Genomic DNA, 20751 nt, shown 5'->3' with positions numbered 1-20751 from the left:
TGGACTAGAAGATACCTGGGAATCTTGGAGACTATTTTAATAGAATTTTCTAGAAAGATCTGCAGCCAGAAATTGGATGCTGTAGCTCTTAAAGGGTCCATGGATTCAGATCTTTATAGACATACCCACTCGCTTATCAGATATATATACTCTTTTCTAGGTACAAATCATTACACAAGCAATTATGAACACAATATACCCCTGTGCTCTATGAATACCGTGTATAATTAGCAAAAATCAACAACAGATGCAAAGATACATCTGGCGAGTGAGACCCGAGCGTATAGCAAATTTACTGACCATTTGTCGAGCCCACTATAAAGGCGGTTCCGTTGAAAAATCAATCAATTTGCAAATGCATACATACATCGTTTTTAAAAATAATTTGCTGTTTGTCCAATCTGTTATGGGGGGGTATAGCTTTAGTCTGTCACTATGTACATATATTTATAAATGTATGTATGTAGTATATAACGATGCGTCAAACGGAAACTGTACCGATTAGATGTACCGATTTGTTCAGCCATTTATTGGACTGCTTATAATTAGGTATATTGATTGCTAGACATCCTGTGGTCATATCTAATCGAAAGATTCCGACTTCCGAGCGTTGACATTTAATGAGTCATTAAGATGACATAATCGGGAGGACAGTAGCTAGAATTTTCTGCAAGTTTCTCCAAGAGCAAAACCAAAGAAAACCATAACCAAAACCAGAAACTTCTCCAAACGGAAGTGGTTGTGCAGTGGCGTCCGAGGGGGAAGAGCAGCTACCAACGAAATGCTGTAATGACAAAGTGAGGAGCAGCAGCATTGAACATATATATATATATACATACATATATACCGTATACTGCCATATACTGGAGGAAGAGGTGGCGTGGCTGCTGCAGGAGCCACAGATGATCAAGAGGAGCAAGAGGAGAAGACAGCGGGGCCACACAATACACAAAAAACCGGAACATTATTAATTTACAAGCAATAAACCGAAACCGAACAACAAAACGAAGAAAGCCAACGGAAAAATGTGAACAATGAGCAAAAAAAAAAAGAAGAAAGAAACAGAAACAGGGAAAGAAGGAGAGCAGGAGAGCAGAAGAGCGGTAGTATGAGCCAGGCCAAAACCAGAGACAGAGCAGAGGCGGCAGCTAACAAGCCACAAGAGTCGAGAGTCAATAGTGCAAGTGTTAAGAGAAATTGCAGCCGAAGATGTGGCTGAGGATGAGGATGCGCCATGGGTGTATTGGATATGGAGATGGCTCCGATTGTTCCTCCATATAACGCACACCAATGCGGCCAATTGGCAACACCATCACACACACACACACACACAAAAGAGCCCATCCATGGCCACAATGAACCATCATCCAACATCTGTTGCCCCCCCTCTAGCGACTTAGCATCGGCAGAGAGTACATAAGGCCCGAAAGCCTATCACCCATACATAAGTATCGCTCTGTATGTGCGTGTGTGTGTGTGTGCTGTCCTGTATGGTTGTCTCGCTTGCACTTGGGCCGTGTGAGAGCCAGCATAAAAATGAACACCAGAGAGCCACGATCGTGGGCCTGTTACCAATGAAGCGAGCCACCAACACAGCCACAAGCGGAATGAACCGCTGCGATGAATGTGTGTATCTGTGTGCACGCAGCGACTGGAAAGGCGACTGCGGCGGCGGCGGCGGCGGCGGCCTAGGGTTCTTGAAAGCACCCTCGTCCGTCGTACTCGTACTCTACGCGCACTCCGATTCCGATATACCCGCTCGCACGTACGCTGGCTCTTCGTGCGCTCGGAAATGTCATTTGTCAATCACAGTGCGAGCGCAACGGTTGTCCGAGAGAGAGCTGCCAGCCGCTGTTAATGCCCAACGCTGCTAACACGGCTAACACTGCTAAACAGTTAACACTCAGTCGACTCACGATTTGAGGAAGTACGATTGCCAGATTACCCGAATACCCGATTACCAGGTTGTGCAAATTGGGCAAACCCCCGGAATCCGAATCCGAGTCCGAATCTGAATCTGAAACCGAATCCCAAGCCGCTAAATGCCAGCAGTCGTCGTTCGAAAATAGCCGTTAAAAGAAAAACCCAGCAGTCCCGTCTGCGGAGTCTCAGTGTGTCTCAGTGTGCCAAAAGTGAAGTGCTAAACAACCAAAACCAAAAATCGAAAAGAGAAACAGCAGATTACACACAGAATTAAAAGCAAACACAAATATCAATAATGGATAACCACAACGAAGTGCCAATGTCCATGTCCGCGCCCTGGGCCAGCGCCGCCCGTGTCACCTGCCTTTCCCTAGATGCCAAATGCCACAGACCATGTCCCAGCTCGATCTCTGCCTCCGCCTCAGCCTCGGGTTGCGCCTCTGACTCTGCCGCCATCGCCACCACAAAGTTGCGCCACATTGCGTATACGCAGCGTTGCAGCAGCAGGTTGACCATGCTGATGACCGTGCTGCTGCTGCTGCTGCCGCTGAGCTTTACGCCGGCGCACAGCTGCGGCCCCGGCCGGGGTCTGGGACGTCGCCGGGAGCGCAACCTCTATCCGCTGGTGCTCAAGCAAACCATACCAAATTTATCCGAATACCAGAGCGGTGCCTCCGGGCCGCTCGAGGGCGAAATCAAACGCGATTCACCAAAATTCAAGGATCTTGTACCAAACTACAATCGGGATATTCTATTCCGGGACGAGGAGGGCACCGGCGCCGATCGCCTGATGACAAAGGTAAGTCCATTCATGCGATACTATAGCTTTCATTGATTGATCGATCGTCCCTGGGATTCCCTTCCCATTGAAGACGTGGGGGCTAGGCTAGGCTAATTCCCCACCAATTGCGCACTGCTCTGCTATACCATCCAAAAACGCACTACATTGTCGCGCGAGCCGCCTAGCGTACTTATCAGCGATCGGCCGATCGTGTAAGATTATGATTGTACCCCCTCCAAAATCACCATTGATAACCGCTACGTGTGTACCCCCGTACGCCCGAAACTTGCAATTCATCGGCGCATTGGCTATTTATATAATTTATGGGCCTATACGATCTAATGAGAGTGCGAGTGCGACTGCGAGTGCGTGTGCGTGTGAGGGCCATAAAATGTGGCGAAATGCTCATATTAGTAGATGGATCGACAATTATGATTAATTATGCATCTTATCGGGGCAACTGCAATTATTTTCGCGAGTGCAAAAACAGGAAGACCGATACTCGAAAGCCAGGGCAACTCCAGATAACCAAGGAATTCGCCAGAACTAAGCCATAAAGCCACAACGGCACAATTTCCTCTTGACCGATCCGATGCGAATCTAAACAAACAAGAGTGCGTTCAACAACCTCTGCTGTCGATCCGTCCTCCAATTGATCCGGCCAATCATCATAAATCGTTCCATTCCAGCTACGCCACGAATGCGTTTTCGATTTCGCTATAAACAACAAACAATGTTGAATATGATCGATTAAGGGGACGCTCGATGGCTCCTCCTGACCAGCCGACCTCCCTGCCCCAACACTGCTCCTTCTCCTCCTGCTGTCTAGCGAGGCACGCGAGCATTTGCCGCTTATCTGAGGCGTTTGTCTGATAAGAGTCTCACCTGGGAGCAAACTGCAGCCGAGTGCCAAGTAGCTTGTAGCCGTTGACACCCACACCCACATCGTGTACGGTTATTTGCAAACACATGTAGCTACATGTGTACGATTATGAGTACTTGAAAAACCATAGAAAGAGCGACAGAGATACCCTGGGGGAACCATCGTTTCTCAGATGCACAACAGTTTCGTACAAGGACTTGTATGCAGGTTAATCCCTCCTGTGGCTATGGCCAAGATCAAGCAATCCGACCAAAAGCATTAAGGATTCATTGCAAACATCTGATATAAAATATGATAACTTTTTATAGGGTGTGCAAGACACCAGCAAACACAAAAAATTATGGCAAAAAATAACTTTTGAGCTCGCAAATTATCTTATCAGTCACGAATGGGGGTAGCAAAGCAGCGGTAGGTGGTAGGTGGTAGGTGGGTGACTCAGGGAATGGCTTCGGCTGTTTTTGAAAGTGTAAAACGGCTTAAGTAAGAGCCAGCCCCAGCAGTTCTAATTAGCCGACAGTTGTTCTGCTTTCCACACGGGCATTATTGCCTTAATGTAAGGCCACTTTGGCGTCACGGGCGCCACAGTCCACATAATTTGAGAGCACTCCATCAGCAACACAAACAGTACTTTATCTTTATATGGCATATAGATTGAGATTTCCTGGAACAGTTGATTTAAGATTATAATTTAACACCCATTTTATAATTATTGCACATTATTATACAAATAAAATGGGAATCCAGAAATAGCCCAGACATTTCAAGATTTCCTGCGTAGATCTCTCTATTTTCGGAATGCATACTGTAGGTACTCTAGCCAATTTGGCAAAACAGTTCTTGCTCGGGTCTGGACTTCACCTACTTATCCCAAATGGCAGTTGCCTCTGCCACGCGCCCCTCGGGGGACGAACGGCCATTAAACGGCTGGCAAAAACAGTTGGCTTCAAGCCTTACCTTGAATTTGATATGCAATCGGCGGGGCCCAAAAGTATTGAAGCGTTTCCAGAAACGGAGCTGAGAAACAATTAACAGTTGCACTGCACGGCAGCCACGGAGGCAGCGACCCGGTGACACCGGGCCATTGTCTCCGGCAGTCAAGGACGCGCCGATGGGCCAAGGCCAACCCAGCATTTGACTGGAATGGCCAAGGACATCCAAGACGGAACGGGCACGCATAAAATTCCCGTTGTGGCAGGGCAAATATTTACAACGGGCCACCGTTCCGCTCTCTGCTACCGAACTCTCTCTTCTGTCTCTTCGTGACATTGAGAATTGGTAACAGAGCCATAGAGAGAGAGAGAGAGAGAGAATAGAGGTTGCTGAGGAGGAGAGGGTGAGTGCAACCAGCAGCGCAACTAAATTGTATTTTATGTGGAACGACTGCGGATTCCAATTTGGATATACTCGTATTCGAACATAAACGGAATATACGAGCCGACCCGGTGCTGTGCGTGAATTTCAGTTGGCGAACAATTCGTTTCGTTTTGGCCATTACGCAGTGCCTGGCCTGGGCTATGGTGTGTGGGTGGTTGCATAAACAAATTGCAAAAATTCACAAATTGCCATAAAGTACTAAAAATAAAACAACGAGGAAATCTGGCAAAACAGCAGCCAATAAACTGCTCAAACTTGTGACAAGTCATTGCTCCCCCCAACCACCAACCACCAACCACCAGACCCCCCAACCCCAACCCTAGCCTCACTCAGATACGGAGTGGCGTTGTAACTCCCGGTAATTACAGGTAATGTGTTCAGTATGTATGTATTGAGTATGTGGCATGCCTCGGGATTAGACAAGCAACAGAAACCGCAGGGAGGGACCGCCACCGCCATCAGGGGCAACCGACAGACAAAAGAATGCGTCAAAAGCCGCAGCATAAGTTCTAAAATTTCATAAATTGTAGCAACAATGGGGCCTGAGGGCAAAGCCAATGGGTAATCCGATATGATTATTGACATGCATGCAGTCCACCAGTTTCCCAGTTTCCCAGTTCTCCACAGACCTCCTCCAGTGGTGCCTCCAGACGACATGCACATCAACATCAACATCAAATCAACTCAAATCAAATCAAAGTAAGCCCACAGCTAAGGCATTTTAATAGAACATTATGACTCAAAAATTGATCCTATTATGACCAAAAAAAAAAAACAAACGAGAGGGAGAACAGAGAGAGAGAGAGAGAGAGAGATCGTGTGGGGGAGCATCCATCGATGATGTCAGAGTCTCAGTTTCATTTTCAACTCAAATCAAATCACGTCAAATGCTGCGATAAGCAAAACTTTGGCATATTTCGTGGGAACATTCCTCCACTCCATCCCATGCCATCTACCATATCCCACAAAGTAATCAAACTTATCAAACAAACATCAGTCAAAGGCAAAGTGGACAAATTGCCAAATGGCCTGCTGCTGGGTCCCCAAGACACTGCCCTGGCTGTCCCCCATATCCCTTCGGCTGGATCGTATCTATAGTGTTTGTATTTGGTTTTTTGGTGCTGCGAGGCTTTTATATTATTATTAATCAATTTGATACTTTTACGAGGGCACTCAAGCGCAAATGTTCAAGGATTTGCTTGGCCCCAAAATGCCATCGATATTTGCTTTGGCTCTCGGGCTCTGGGTCTCTCGTGTTTGGTCTTAGCTTTTGCTTTATTTGCATAAAACTTTTATGAACTTGCTTGCTGGCGGAGAATGGGATAAAGATGGAGCTGGAGCTGGAGCTGGAGATGGAGATCAGCGATCGCGTCGCGGCTATCACATTACTGCCGCGAGAGTGACTCACATTTCACATGCTGTTCGCTCTCTCTCTGTCTCTCTCTCTCTCTCTGTGTCTCTGTGATTCTTGCCAGTCATGGTAGAGGGGCACTGGGTCGGGGGATCCACATCCCCATCCCCCATCAGTGCCAATGTGCGGCTCATAACTCATCATCAAAGTTAATCACACATCAGGGATTATGGCGCTTATCATTTAAGACCCGGTCCCGGGCTCTTACCTGCTGCTGCTGCCTCCTCCAAATGACTTTTGCTGATCCTCTCTCTGCCTTGTCTCTCTCTGTGTGGGGGACATTAAATGTGGCAGGGTGCAGTGTGATGCAGGTGGCGGGGAATAGGCCTCAACTGAGATTTAATTTACGATTTCTGCAAATTAATAGCATTTAATTAATAACAATAAAATGACGCCTTTGCTTTTATGGACATTTATTTGACATGAGATTTACGAGCGATTTACGAGCCAGTGTGTGTGTGTGTGTGTGTGTGTGCGGCGGGGGAAGCCCCCCATACCCGGCCCTATGCAATTCTGAGATCAAAATAATGCATTTCCTAATGATTAAGCGGAAGAGCAGTCATGTCATTGATTGAGAATTCCCAGTGCCCCCCCGTCAAAACAGAAGCGTTCGGACATTAATCCAATAAGCCAGTGCAAAAGGCTTCCTTCCCTTTTTTTTTTAATCATTCCCCATTTATATGGACAGCTAAAAGGCAAACAAACAGACAGGAACGTGGAGCGTGGAGCGGATACCCAGATTCCAGACTGCAGATGGGGACTGGGGACTGGGGCTCGGAGCGGAGGTTCCTCAGAGTTACGTATACGTAAACAATAAATAAATTACCCGCAAGAGTCAGTCCCATTTTCTGATTAATTAAAACTTCAGTTTTTCGATTTTCAATTTTGAATTCTGTCGATTTTTTTTTTCTGCGCGCTGTAATAATTGCGCTGCCATCGCATAAACAATCAAAGAACCGCCGATGGTATATGGGACTGGAGCTGTGAATAGATTTGCAACACAAATAAACAGAAATGGTCTAATGGATAATGGAGCGGCGGATTGGCATTGGCCCTGCACTTGAATCAATCAGAGTATCTCCATCTCTATACCACCCTCCACCCTCCAGCCTCCATCCTCCATCCTCCTCCTTGGTGGCGCACAGTTTGCCAATTAAGTGAGGAAATCTGTGCTCGAGTGGTGGGCCACACAGAGCGGGGCGCTGACTGACGAGATAGAGAGAGAGAGAGAGAGAGAGAGAGAGAGAGAGAGCGAAACTCTTTATGTTTTTGTGCCCCCTAAGTGGCTAATACCCGGGCCACAGGGTCCCTCAAGTGGGCAACGCAGTTCATCCTCCATCCCTCCATTCCTCCGTACCCATCCGACATCCTCAGTCGATTCTCCTTCTCCTTGTTCGGGGGCTGTTGACACACATATGTATATAGTAGTGTATCGAGTGGGTGACGTGATTTCTTGGGTATACCTTCCTTTTTTCAGTGCTCTTTTGATTATATCCTGTGTCGTTGGCCTAGCTGCTTCCTCAGTTGTAAGTTTTCGCTTCCTTTGCGCTTCCTTCGATCGCAATCAGTGCACCGGCCAAGCCGAAGGAGAGGGAGGAGTAGAATCAAAGGATATGCCATATCTGCTTACACCATAGAGCACGTGCAACATGCATCTCTCTCATCAGAAAAAAGGGGTGACACACACCGACTCCTGGGCCCTGGGCCCTGGGCCCTGGGCACTCCTTGGAGTACCCCTCTCTTCTCTGTACCTCTACCGAAACGTAACTTAATGCGCACTTGAATTATGTCGTTAAATTGTGTCGTTTCCTAATCGGTTTCCCGGGGCCACAAGTAATCCGAAACGGGCCCCAGTCCCCCAGTGGACGGGTACGCAGGAGTTGGCAAAAACAAACAAAGGATTGGCTGGAAGAAGTCGCCTCCGAGTGCGACTCCCAGCTAATAGCCAGGCTTGGAGACTTGGCGCTGGAGTTGGAGTTGGAGATGCAGTTGACTTGGCCTAATGATGATGAGTGCCTAATAATCTTCGTGCCATAATAATTTTGCCAGACCATTAAAAGCGTCAAATTGGCAGCCAGCCAGACAATTTAAATCAATAAAACTGCAGTCGACGGCAATTAAAAACGCATCAAGCGGATAGCCATAGCCATAGCCCCAACACAAACCAAAGCTGTACACAAATATACAAGATATATATATACACTCGTACAAGATAGAGCCAAGACCAAAAAAACTAAAGACACGCCAGGCTATAACAAAGTCAAATGCAGGGCGTGTCCCTGGGGCCCTTGGGTGGGGGAGCGGGGTATTCGGAATGGGGCTGAGCAAAGTTCACACCTTGTTGGATGTCTAATTAATGCAGCTTTCGGGAGTGGGGGGATCCTACACTGGATCCATACACCCCAGTGCATAGGCCTATTTACACTTGACGCTGTTGTCTAACGGCCACTTACAATGCACACACATTATTTAGCCATCTTTTTGGGCCGCCGCCGCCGACGACGGCCAGGCCCAGTCGATTCTGTCGGCAAATGTTTACCTTACGCACCCGTCGGCATTCACTGGGATCGAACAACAGTCCCCAGGTGATCACTGGGATCGGGAATCGGGGATCGGAAGATCTGAGATCTGAGATCTGAGATCTGGCCGTTGTTTGTTCATTGCGCGTCGATTCGAATTCGGACTCAATGCATTAGCATGTTGGGCAAACATCGTTGTCTCGATGCTTAAGACAAAAGCGTTTGCTCTCCCATACCCCTCTCCTTGCCCCCCCTCTTAGGCTCTCTCGGGTCTCGTGTTTGCTCTTTGGCGTTACGCTTTTGTGCTCATTAGCACAGTGTCTGCCTCTCGACTGGTTAAGCCTTTTAATAAAGCAAAGTTTCAGCAGCAGACCCCCAGAGACAGTCCCAGTTCCAGTCCCCGTTCTAGTCCCCGGTCCCCGGTCCCCGTTCCACTACCAAGCAAATATCATTGAACTCTTCTTGGAATGCGCTGAATGCGGTTGTGCCACCACCTCAATTTGCCACAGTTTGCGGCTGTTGTGGTGGCCGCTGGTGGCCGCTGGTGGCTGCTGTGTGACAAATTCAAATATTCGTATTTTGGCCAAATAATAGCAAACACCGAAGCAAATACCGATACGGATCCACACCCGAAATCAAAACATAAGCCAGCCAAAAGGCAACAAACCGATTTCTGTTGTGGCTTGTTGAAAAGGATCTGGATCTGGTCGAAAATTGATTTTACGCTGGCTAACAAAAATTCTCTGTGTTTGCACACAAAGGCAACATCCTGTCACTGTCTTAAAGTCGAACCCCGAATCCCTGAATCCCGACTCGGAGTCGGAGTCCGTTGATAATTGATTTTTGTGGCTGGGCTCAATCTTAAAGATACTTTTTTTGGTGCGCTGTTGCTCAGGTTTTTTTCTTCTTTTTTTGATTCTCTTTAAATATTTGCATAGACTTATACGAATCCTTTTTTTGCTTGATTTGTGTGTGTGTTCTCCTCGTTTCGAGCTGTGTTAAAAAAATCAAATGAAAATGCGCCGACAAAACGACAGGGAAATGGGAAAAGCGATGATGAGGCTAGCACCCACCACATTGGCAAACAAAGCGTAAGCATTTTCATATTATCGACAGGAAGAACAAAGACCCACAACGACAACAACAACAACAACTGGCTGAAAGAAAAGGGAATAATAATAAAAAAGGTCTTCGGAATATCTTTAATATTTACCCAATGGCCCATGGTTTAGGGCTGGCGTGGGTTAAGGCTCAGGCCAAGGTTAAGGGTCAGTGTTTGAACTGCGCGTAAGCATGGGCAAATAAGCCTTTGGCCAGAAAGGGAACTGGGCAAACACTGCTCTTACTCCAGCTGTACCGAATGCTCTCTCGCTTGCTGGCCCTGTGTTTGTTGAGGTTGCAGCAACAGGTTCAAAGGATGCGCGGCCCCGGCCTGGCCGGGCACCGACAACGATGATGATGATGATAAAATAAATAGAAATCGGAATAAATATAGGGAATACGTGTACCGAGAGTCTCGGGGCTCAAAATGAACGCGTTGGGCCCTTCTGGACCTCCGCCAGAATGAACGCCCCGCCACCGCCACCGCCACAGCCATGCCACGCCTCGAATGCGTGCGTGAGAGAGTGCCCGAGCGATCGATCGCACACACGTACGCGCACTCTCTGCTCTCTACCCGTCTCTGTCTCTGTCTTCGGCTCTCCCTCTGGTTCGCCCTCTCTCTTTCTGCGATGTGGTGTGGTGTGGTGCGTGAATTAAACATGGCGTCTTATTATTAACAATACGAGTACTTAATTGATTTCCTTTCTCTCCTTCTCTCACTCTCTGCAGCGCTGCAAGGAAAAGCTGAATGTGTTGGCCTACTCCGTGATGAACGAGTGGCCCGGCGTCCGCCTGCTGGTCACCGAGAGCTGGGACGAGGACCACCAGCATGGCCAGGAGTCGCTGCACTACGAGGGCCGTGCCGTCACCATCGCCACCTCCGACCGGGAACCCTCCAGATACGGGATGCTGGCCCGCCTGGCCGTCGAGGCCGGCTTCGATTGGGTCTCCTATGTCAGTCGACGTCACATCTACTGCTCCGTCAAATCAGGTAAGAGATGCTTCCCACCCTTCTCGTATTGTAAAGTGAATGGCCAAGATGGGTGATGGGTGGGCTGGTGTGGAGCTGGTGCTGGGGCTGTGAGGGGGGCTAGTTAGCCAGAAGTGACACTAACAAGCGTAATTTCGCATGTTTGCCCCTTGCTGAACTTACAGCCGATCGCTAAGCTGACAGGCGTTGGCAAATTTCTTGTTTCATCCTGCACTGCGCTCCAACAAATTAGCCACGGCTGCAGTCCCAGGTCTTCCAGTCTCCAGCTTCAGTCCCACGAAGAAAACAAGACAGGAAGGCATCCGAAGCAATTGATACCCTACCAGATCGATTGCAGTCATCAAAATTGGAATTACTTTAGAAACGAACAAGTTTAGTCCTCGATTAGAATTCTTTCGGGTCTTTGGATCATTAGTTTCCAAAGCAGTTACATGGCATAATGTTCGATCTTTTGGCTGACATCTATCATAAGGAATCCTTATAGGTATTCCCAATTTATATCATTCCTTTTGAGCATCTGTAGCACATCATTAATGCCCTCCCTTCTGATAGAGTATAAAAATAAAATAAAAATGGGAAGCAGCCAAAGCAACAAAGTCCAAAACCGGACTCGAGCTCAAAGTCGGACGCGGGACTCTCTCGAAACTCGGATCGGATCGGATCGGGTCGGGTCTATAGTAAGAGAGGCGGCAACTCCGACTAACCGCATTGGGCTGTTTGTTGCTGCTGTTGTTGCCGGTTGTTGCCGGTTGTTGCCGGTTGTTGCCGGTGGTTGTTGGCTGTTGTTTTGACATGTTTAGGTTTGCGCCTGTCAAATTAAACGAATTGATGATACGACACCCAAAGCGTTTCTCAGGCAGCCAGGCAACGGTTGAACGAGGAGGAACCAGCGACCATCGGGCATCGAGCATCGAGCATCGAGCAGGCAAAGATGAATTAAATGCCGGGCTAAAACCTGAGCGCGGGCCTAATTGAAAAGCAAGAATACAGTGAACATTGAAGACTAAGAGACTGAGATTGGGACTGCGACTGGGACTGGGACTGAGGCTGTGGCTGGGAGATGGCCAACAAGTTAGCATCATCAGTTAAGAGAGTATAGGTAGAGCGTTGCTTGTGTGTGAGTGTGTGTGTTGAGCTGCCATTATGGCCAGCAACCAGTTTTCCCCGAAACATAACGAAACTGCCCCAAAGACCGACAGGAAAATGCAGCCAACCAAAACGGGCCAAGAAAATTAGGTTTTTCTTGCCAAAGATTTTCTCTCTCCCCCCCAGCCGGACCACCATTTCGCATTTCTTTCTCTCTCTCTCTCTCTCTCTCTCTCTCTCTATTCTCTTTTGAGAGATTTTCCCTTTTCAAGTTTCCGTTTTCCCACACACACATAGGGATACCCACACCCACACGGAGACACAAATTTATTGCGAGTAGTTCTGTTGTCGGTTGCTCGTTTAATTTCCATCTACAATTACATCATGCCACGCCCCATTCCCACACACGTCGCAGGCGTCGTCGCGTCACAATATTTTGACTTTGGTGGCGGCTCATAAAGATGAAAGGACCAACAAGCAGCAGAGGAAGAAAAGGAAACCATAGGCGATGCCCAGAGTGTCCTTGCTCATTGATTCTAATTGCTTATGAAAGGAGCCGCCGCACAGCCGCACAGCCGAACAGCACATCTTGCGGGGGTCCGGTCCTGGCAGCAGATCCTGCTGTCATTCTGGGCCCTTGTCTTGCCCACAAAATCAAAAGGTCAGCCGACAAACGACAAATGCCGAACAAGTGGCAAAAGGGCAGCCAGGATACACGAGGCGGCTGTGGCAGGCCATGGCCTGCCATGTGTGTGGTCCTGTCACCGTCACCTAAACTGCCCCTGCCCCTGCCGCTACCCCATCTGACCATGTGTGTGAGGCACACAAATGGTTGCGCCTCGAGGGGCAAGCTATCAATAAATTACGAGGCGATTGATTGCTGATAGGCCGCTGCACATAAACCACGAGCTTATGACAGTTTTGGCACAGCCTCATAGCACGGCCTAGGCTAGGCCTCGACTTCAGCTTCGGCTTCAATCTCTCTGGCTCTCAGCCTCTGGTGGAATCGGCTGCTTCGGCTTCACTCTCTCACAAGTTCGTTGCCTAAGTCTTTTGTATGTGGCCTAAACAGCAGCGGGCCACAGCGACGAAGAGTAATGGCTGTAAACCTTTTTGTCGACACTAATTTTTTTTTCCTTTTTCCCCATTGCTGTTGCTGTTTGGTGTTGCTGCTGTTGTTGTTGTTGCTGCTGTTGTTGTTGTTGCATGTGTCGCGCGCGCGCATTAAGGCCCCAAGCGTGCTGTTGTTGTGGCATGTTCATGTTAATGCTGTCCAAACGATCAGTCACCAAGCCAGAAAGACATACAGCCACACAGGCAACGAGAGACCACCGCCACCACCACCGCCACCGCCACCACCAACAAGTGGTCCGACGAGCGAGCGAGCAGGCGGCTGTCCTCTGTTTTGTAATAATTTATCAGTTTAGTCTTCACAACAAAGATAAAATAACGATAATTTTAACCACTTTAATGGTTTATTAATTTATGACCCTTCAAGTTCTTCACTTTCCACTCACCGCCGACGATGACGACGACGACGACGACGACGCCTGAGATTTTTCTCGTTTCCCTGTCTCCGTTTCGGTTTCTCTGTTTTTTTTTTTTTTGTTTTTAGTTTTTTCGGACGTTTTGGTTTGGTTTTCTGTTACTGGTTTTTTGGTGCTGTAGAACGAAGCAGCTCTTTAGGGGAAAAAGGTAGATTTCACACCAATTTTTCTTGTTACTACTGCCGCTTCCTTTCCTACTTGTGGCCTTTGTTTTCTCTGCACTCTACTGGGTCTCGGCTTTTGTGGCTGTCTTGTCTACTGTTCTTGGGCTCCCGTCCCGACCCCATCGATTATGGGTTTTATAGACCGCTGGTCTGCTCGCTGGCCATACACGAGTATGTATTTAATCCGATTTTTATTGTTTCTACACTTTTGTGTGTCCATCTGTCTGTCTGTCTGTCGATCTGTCTGTCGATCTGTTTACCGAATGCATCAATGGGAATTTGGAAAACTGGGAAGGTGCATTTTCATTGGAATTTGGTTGCAGCAGCAGCCACAGTCGCAGTGCAACAACAACAACCACTACAAAGCCACTTTATGGCCACTCATTATAATAAAGCGCACGGTTAGTGGTCGGCCTTTTGGTCTGGAATTTTTAATTTGAATTTTACAAGCAGCATTACGGGACAGAGGAGGCGCTTCGGGTGTGAAATATGTTGCCGCCCGCCGGAGGTGGAGTTGAAGGTGGAGAAAGTTCTAAAATGGCTGCTGCCCCGAGATATACATATCCCACAGCCATATAACCAACCATCTGGGTGGGCCGATTGTGCACCCTGTAACCCAATATCTATTAATGATGATTAATGTAGCGGTGGCGGTGTCGGTGTCGGTGTCGGTGTCGGTACTCGTACTCTTATTGTTTAGGTGGGTTGCCGCATGTTTGGTAATTGCGAACAGGTTGGCCAGAAACACAGAAACATCGCCAGTGGGCGATGCTATGGCTGGGAAAACAATCCAACAATCCTACCTAGCTACCTGGCAGCACATCCCTATTTATCCTTTTTGGCAGCTCCGAGTCGACGAAGGCCGTAAGCTGCTTTGGCTCGAGCGAGAGCCCCGGAGTTGGCTGATCCCACGGCTAATCTTGTAGGAAAAACAAGATCACAATTTTGCACACGACTGCTCTTCTCCGCTGCCGCTGCCGCTGCCTTTTGTGTGCGCGTTTGTTTTGCGGATGTTATTGATATGCCGGGTACTATATGTATATCTTTTGGCAGAGATCAGAGATCGAGGAGATCGAACAGATCGCATTAGGCTCTGGGCTCGTGTGTTCGTTCCCTGCTTGTTGGCAAGCCGCAAAAGGCATTCCAGTCCTTTCTGGGCCATTGTTTCGCTTGTACTGTTAGGCGGGTACTCTGGGCCAGCCCCGGCATTGCAGCCATTCAAAGGATCTGTGAAAACCTTTTTGACTTGTTGGGTTTGGCAATTGGATGCTTAACGCCAAATTAGATTAGGAAACTAATGCCATTACCTGGCTGCCCTACTGCCTACTGTATAACCATCTCTAACCACATCCTTTTCCCTCTCGCTCTACTTGCAGACTCCTCGATCAGCTCTCATGTGCACGGATGCTTCACGCCCGAGAGCACTGCGCTGCTGGAGAGTGGCATTACGAAACCGCTCAGCGAGATCGCCATCGGAGACCGCGTCCTGAGCATGGGCTCCAACGGGCAGCCCGTCTACAGCGAGGTCATCCTCTTCATGGACCGCAACCTGGAGCAGATGCAGAACTTCGTGGAGCTGCACACGGACGGCGGTGCCGTCCTGACCGTGACCCCCGCCCACCTGATCAGCGTGTGGCACCCGGAGCGCCAGCAGCTGGACTACGTCTTTGCCGATCGCGTGGAGGAGCTCAACTATGTGCTTGTCCGGGATCCGCAAACGGGCGAGCTGCGTCCCCAGCGGGTCGTTCGTGTGGGCAGTGTCCGGAGCAAGGGCGTGGTGGCCCCACTGACGCGCGAAGGCACCATTGTGGTGAACTCGGTGGCCGCCTCCTGCTACGCGGTGATCGACAGCCAATCGCTGGCGCACTGGGGCCTGGCGCCCATGCGCATCCTCGCCATGCTCCAGTCGTGGATGCCCGCCAAGGACCAGCTGCGCAGCTCACAGACGGAGGGCGTCGTGTCGCGGGCCGAGCAGCAGAACGGCATCCACTGGTATGCCAATGCCCTTTACAAGGTGAAGGATTACGTGCTGCCGAAGAGCTGGCGTCACGACTAACGCCAGAGAGAATCCCAGAGCGAATGATGCCGCTGCGATGCGGAAGCGATAATTGTATTATATTTTGTAGTTATGTATATGCCTAATGATTAATGTATTTCAATGTTGAATATGATTATTAACGATCGATACTATTTATTAACCACACATACACACACACACATATCCACACAAAGTTCATACAAAAAAGAAAAGAAAAGAAAAGAGCAAAAGAAAACAAAAATTTAAATGGAAAATGGAAAAGAAAAATACTGTTGAAAATGATGTCCTTGACTTTTTGTTTTTACCAACATCATAGCTATAAGTAGACAATCCTCGGCGCAGATCCTACAACGAAAAGATAGAATAGATCATCAAAACTACATTTATTGGCGATCGATGACCCCCGAACCCGAACCCGAACCCGAACCCGACCGTGAACCGTTGACCGTAGACGACTGTTATTTTGTATATTATAATGAAATTGAATCGGATAATTTATTGAAGTGCGGCAGCGAACTCTTAAGTAATGGATATACTCGTATATATCGTATTTGTATATAGAAGAAGCATTATAGTGACTGAATATTTTATTGTAATTGTGTATATAATACTTAAATAGTTAACTCCGTATTTATACTTAATATTTAATGAATTATAACGAAATTGTTTGATAAATCAAAAGTGTTTTCTTATTGATCGTCGTCTTCAGAGCTAGTTCCCTTCAAGCTTTAAGAATTTACAATGAGGTTCCTTTTAAAGTGGCTAAAATTCAAACAATTTTTAAATCTGAATCTGATGTTCCCGACCAAGATCGTTTAGGTTTTATCCATGATGTTGATTATTTCATGTTTTTATATCAACGTTCACGTTTTTATTCAATGAGCCGCAAAAGCAATTTATCTCGGCCTAAAATGTTTTCACTTAATGGTTTTTCTTGGACCATGGTGACCCATCATGGACACCTATCGTCGATGTTAACAAATCGCAGCAGAGCCACCTGTCGAAGATATCGATCTTAACGTAACGCATGAGAGACACCTGATTTCGTTTGTTAACGTCACATCAAGTTCTGTTTATCGCACTAAACTATCGGTATGTAGAGCTGTTAGATTTGAAAAAATTCAATTAAATTCTTAATATGAAAAATATATATTATTTTCTATCCCACAAAATATTATATTTATATGGAAATGGGGCGTCATACCTATGCACAGAACTTAACTATGCAGGAAAGGACCGTATATTGGTCACTATACTATACTTGTGTCTACCTGTCCCTCAGACTCTTAGATAAAATGCTAGTATCCGTTAATAGGTAACTAACAGCAGTATAGCAGCTATAAAACATTCGGATTAGCACTCTATCAGTTTAAATTCAATAAAGTTTGAGCCATATTTCATTGATATTTCGTCGTATCAAGAATAAATTCAAGAGTAAGTATTTCAATTTGAAAATATTTTTTTAATTTGACTCTTAAATTGCAACTTCTAGGTCTATACAACTATACACTTCAGTTCAGCATCTTCAACAGATATGCAGTCAACGCAGAAGCAAAGCAAAGTAAGTAAATATTTGATTTAAAATAGAAATCTATAATTTTTCCAATAAATGGTAACTCACAGGACCATCAATAACCATGACGAAACTATTGCCTATTCTGTTCGCCTGCTACATGCACCTCTTTTCGGGGAAGAAGGCTTATGAGAACCAAACCTATTTGGGCAGCCTTATATTCTTTCTGTCTATGATGGATCTGCTGTACGGCAACGAGATACTACCCAAGAAATATTGCCGTATGGGTCGGTTGTTCAAGGTAATGCTGGAGACATTCTTTGTCTGGATTATAAGTGAGATGACCATGAGGTTTTTCTGGACTAAGCTAGAGGGTTCTATAGATTTTGCTCTTCGTTTCATCACTGAGGCAGATGGCACTCGTTTCTTTCTTTTGGAGGTGATCACCGTGTCACTAGGTCTGTTGCACTGGGGGATGATCTCGGCAGTCACTCATCAGCAGTACGGTCTCTATAACTTTCTATTCCGTACTTGTTACAACAAAATTCGTGAACTCGTTCGCTGTTGAACAACCTGGGCCATCTAAAATTAAAGAAGAACTCAATCTAAATTGAATGTCTGGAAACTCTATTGCAAAAGTACAAGTTGCATTTATGTCAAAATGGTTTTTTTCAAAATAAAAGTATGTTCCCGCCAAATTCCTTCCATTTATCAAGCAGGTAAAAGCCCAAACCGCTTTTTACGCAAAATGCAATAAAAGCAAGTATTAAGAATACACCAGTTAAATAGAAAATGGATTCATCAATCGTATTAAATTATGATGGCATGGCTAAATGTTCTATATAGCTAGTAATATTCAACGGAATATCAAAAACGAGGAATATATAAAATAGAACTTGAGTTCTTCAGTATATTTACGGTATATTTTGAAAAAGAGACCGTATATTTCGGTGCTGTTCTGAGGGTCATACTGTAGAAACTGGTTTTCGCCGCGCTCCCAGGTGGTGTTTTTTAGTGCTAAATGGTATTTTTGTCATCTATTAATTTCATTTTCAATGGTATATCGAAATCCAATAAATGCAAGTATTTCGAATAGGCCAATCATGTAAAGAATTGATTCATCAATCGTATAAAATTGAGTGGGCATGGCTAAATGTTCCATATAGATAGTATTATTCAACGGAACAAAGAATTGGTCGTTTTTTGAATCGAATTTGATTTCGCCGCAGTTCGCCGCAATTCGCCGCAGTTTCGCTTTAGCAACAATGAGTCTCGTTCCATACACAATGTTGCGCATTCCATACACACTGTTGCAGCAACATTTACTTGAAAACCGTTTTTTGGTCAAAATAAAATACATTAAGGTAATTAAAAGAAGCAATCTTGTAAAAAATGTATTTATCTATGGGATAAAGCTAAGTGGGCATCTATAGCTTGAAATATAGGCAATACCCGATTCGCCGCAGTTTCGCTTTTGCAACAATGAGTCTCATTCCATACACCAACATGTTGCTAATTCCATGCACACATACCCTGGAGGAAATGCATGTTATGGAATTGTGAATACGTTTGTCTTCCAAGTATCAGGATCGACATAAATATATACAAGATACTAATAATGTACTTGAATATGTCTAAAGAATATCAATTTGAGAAAAGGTCTTAATTAATTACGTTTGATCTTCATATAAAATTAGCGAAATAGGGTGTACAAAGGGCTATACACGCATCACGTCTTCAAATACCAGCAACATTGCGACTCTTTTTTTGTTGAACTTTTTCGTTAAAATCCAATAAAAGCAAGGATTAGAAGCTATCCAGTCTTGTAGAAAATTGATTCATTAATCGTATAAAATTATGTGGGCATGGCTAAATGGGCTATATATATAGTAATATTCGACGGAATATCAAAAACGAGTAATATATAAAATATAACTTGAGATTTCAGTATATTTACGGTATATTTTCAAAATAAGACGGTATATTTTGATATATTTCTGGGGTCAGACCGTATATCTTATCAGTAAGGTCACACTGCTCACAAAACAACAAAAAACGCGCGAACGCAGCAGCACAAACAAAATCTGTCACAGTTTTTCGCAATATATATAGTTTTTCGCAATATAGTTTGTCTCAATAATACTAAGTAACGTCATGCTCTGTGAAGATCAACTAATGTCGGTGGACAACACACCAATCAAGGGCTCCGGCAGCCTGAATTCCTCAGCGTCCTCCATTTCCATAGATGTGAAGCCCATTCGGCAGAGTTGGGCCCAGGAGGTCCGTGCAGAGCTGGGGCACAGTGACGAGGTAGAAAGGACGCGTTGATCTTGGCTGAGACCACACCTAACCATCATATCCAACATTTTAGGCATCCACTTCGCTGAACAGCAGCGCTGGCAGTAGCAATGCCGACCATGGCCAGGTAATTGTGAAGAAGGAAGCGACAGAGATAAAGCTGGAGCTTGAGGATGGAGGTAACCGTGGGATGGCATTCGAGTTTCTGGATGATGTAAATGAGGTAAAATTTGACCGTCTGCTTAAGGAGGAAAAACTAAAGACCCCCTACAAACGACGCCACTCGCAGACGCCTCCGACGAATGAAAACAGTCGCTCCAACAGCCCGAACAGCAGCTTGTCATCCGGCAATGGTGATGCCAATCCCAAAAGCAAGCATAGCAAGTTGAAGGGGCACAAGGAGGAAAAACGCGTGCGCCACAACAGCTATACATCGTCGACGTCATCATCCTCCTCGTACACCGAGGCTGATCCAGCCGTATTGTCGCGTCGTCAGAAGCAGATCGATTACGGAAAAAACACGGCCGCCTATGAGCGTTACACTGAAATGGTGCCAAAGACCACACGTTCGCGTGAGGATCCTCGCACGCCAAACAAATATGGAAAGTACAGCCGCCGCGCGTTCGATGGCCTGGTCAAGATTTGGCGCAAGAGTTTGCATTTTTATGATCCGCCTACCCAACGCCGCGGCGATGGCGATTCCAATTCCGACTCTGATTCAGATTAGGAAAACAGCAGAGCAGAGCAGAAAAGGCTTTCGAGGGGTTAAATGTTTCAAAGGGGGTAATGTAATGATTACTACAAATAAGTACAAATTCTATAAATCTAACGCATTAAATTTACTATTACAAAGGCGTCGTGTACATGGAATTGTTACCACATATGTTTTGTTGAATAAAATGGCGTCTACATCTTCAAAATTGCTACCTGAAGAAATTGGGATTGCCTACCAAAAAAAGGACAGCACATTTTCTACAGGGAAGGGGAAATCGTGAACACACGTCGTGACCGGACCGGGGCTGTCCACTTGCTACTTGCCAAAATTTTAAATTTAACAATACCAATTATATATTTAGCTCAATCCACACTTTGATTTAATGTACTATGAATATGTAAAGGAAT

At 46.2% G+C, this 20751-nt stretch overlaps 3 protein-coding genes across 5 annotated transcripts; all 3 read left to right on the top strand.

Moving 5' to 3' along the window:
- Positions 1 to 1789: 1789 nt before the first annotated feature.
- Positions 1790 to 16009, top strand: LOC6587458 (protein hedgehog). Its single transcript, XM_002013011.2, has 3 exons — positions 1790 to 2722; positions 10722 to 10983; positions 15157 to 16009. Exons 1-3 carry the CDS (start codon positions 2219 to 2221, stop codon positions 15834 to 15836), a joined length of 1446 nt encoding a protein of 481 aa, XP_002013047.1. The 5' UTR covers positions 1790 to 2218; the 3' UTR covers positions 15837 to 16009.
- Positions 16010 to 17323: 1314 nt separating this feature from the next.
- LOC6587456 lies at positions 17324 to 18019 on the top strand. The gene is made up of 3 exons (XM_026995231.1): positions 17324 to 17379; positions 17442 to 17666; positions 17745 to 18019. Exons 2-3 carry the CDS (start codon positions 17456 to 17458, stop codon positions 17897 to 17899), a joined length of 366 nt encoding a protein of 121 aa, XP_026851032.1. The 5' UTR covers positions 17324 to 17379; positions 17442 to 17455; the 3' UTR covers positions 17900 to 18019.
- Positions 18020 to 19451: 1432 nt separating this feature from the next.
- LOC6587453 (histone RNA hairpin-binding protein) lies at positions 19452 to 20710 on the top strand. 3 transcript variants are annotated; one of them, XM_026991640.1, is made up of 3 exons: positions 19452 to 19641; positions 19703 to 19852; positions 19919 to 20476. In XM_026991640.1, exons 1-3 carry the CDS (start codon positions 19486 to 19488, stop codon positions 20354 to 20356), a joined length of 744 nt encoding a protein of 247 aa, XP_026847441.1. In that variant the 5' UTR covers positions 19452 to 19485; the 3' UTR covers positions 20357 to 20476. The 3 variants fall into 3 exon arrangements, 2 of the variants coding, with proteins under 2 accessions (XP_026847441.1, XP_002013045.1); XR_003409067.1 differs by adding an exon at positions 20483 to 20710 and having other exon boundaries at positions 19453 to 19641; positions 19703 to 20412; XM_002013009.2 differs by having other exon boundaries at positions 19453 to 19641; positions 19703 to 20476.
- The last annotated feature ends 41 nt before the right edge of the window (positions 20711 to 20751 follow it).

The sequence above is a fragment of the Drosophila persimilis genome, unplaced genomic scaffold (assembly GCF_003286085.1).
Source record: "Drosophila persimilis strain 14011-0111.01,24,50 unplaced genomic scaffold, DperRS2 tig00000000-arrow-pilon, whole genome shotgun sequence".
Taxonomy (NCBI): domain Eukaryota; kingdom Metazoa; phylum Arthropoda; class Insecta; order Diptera; family Drosophilidae; genus Drosophila; species Drosophila persimilis.
The sequence above is the reverse complement of the archived record's forward strand: the minus strand, read 5'-3'. Positions and strand labels throughout refer to the sequence as shown.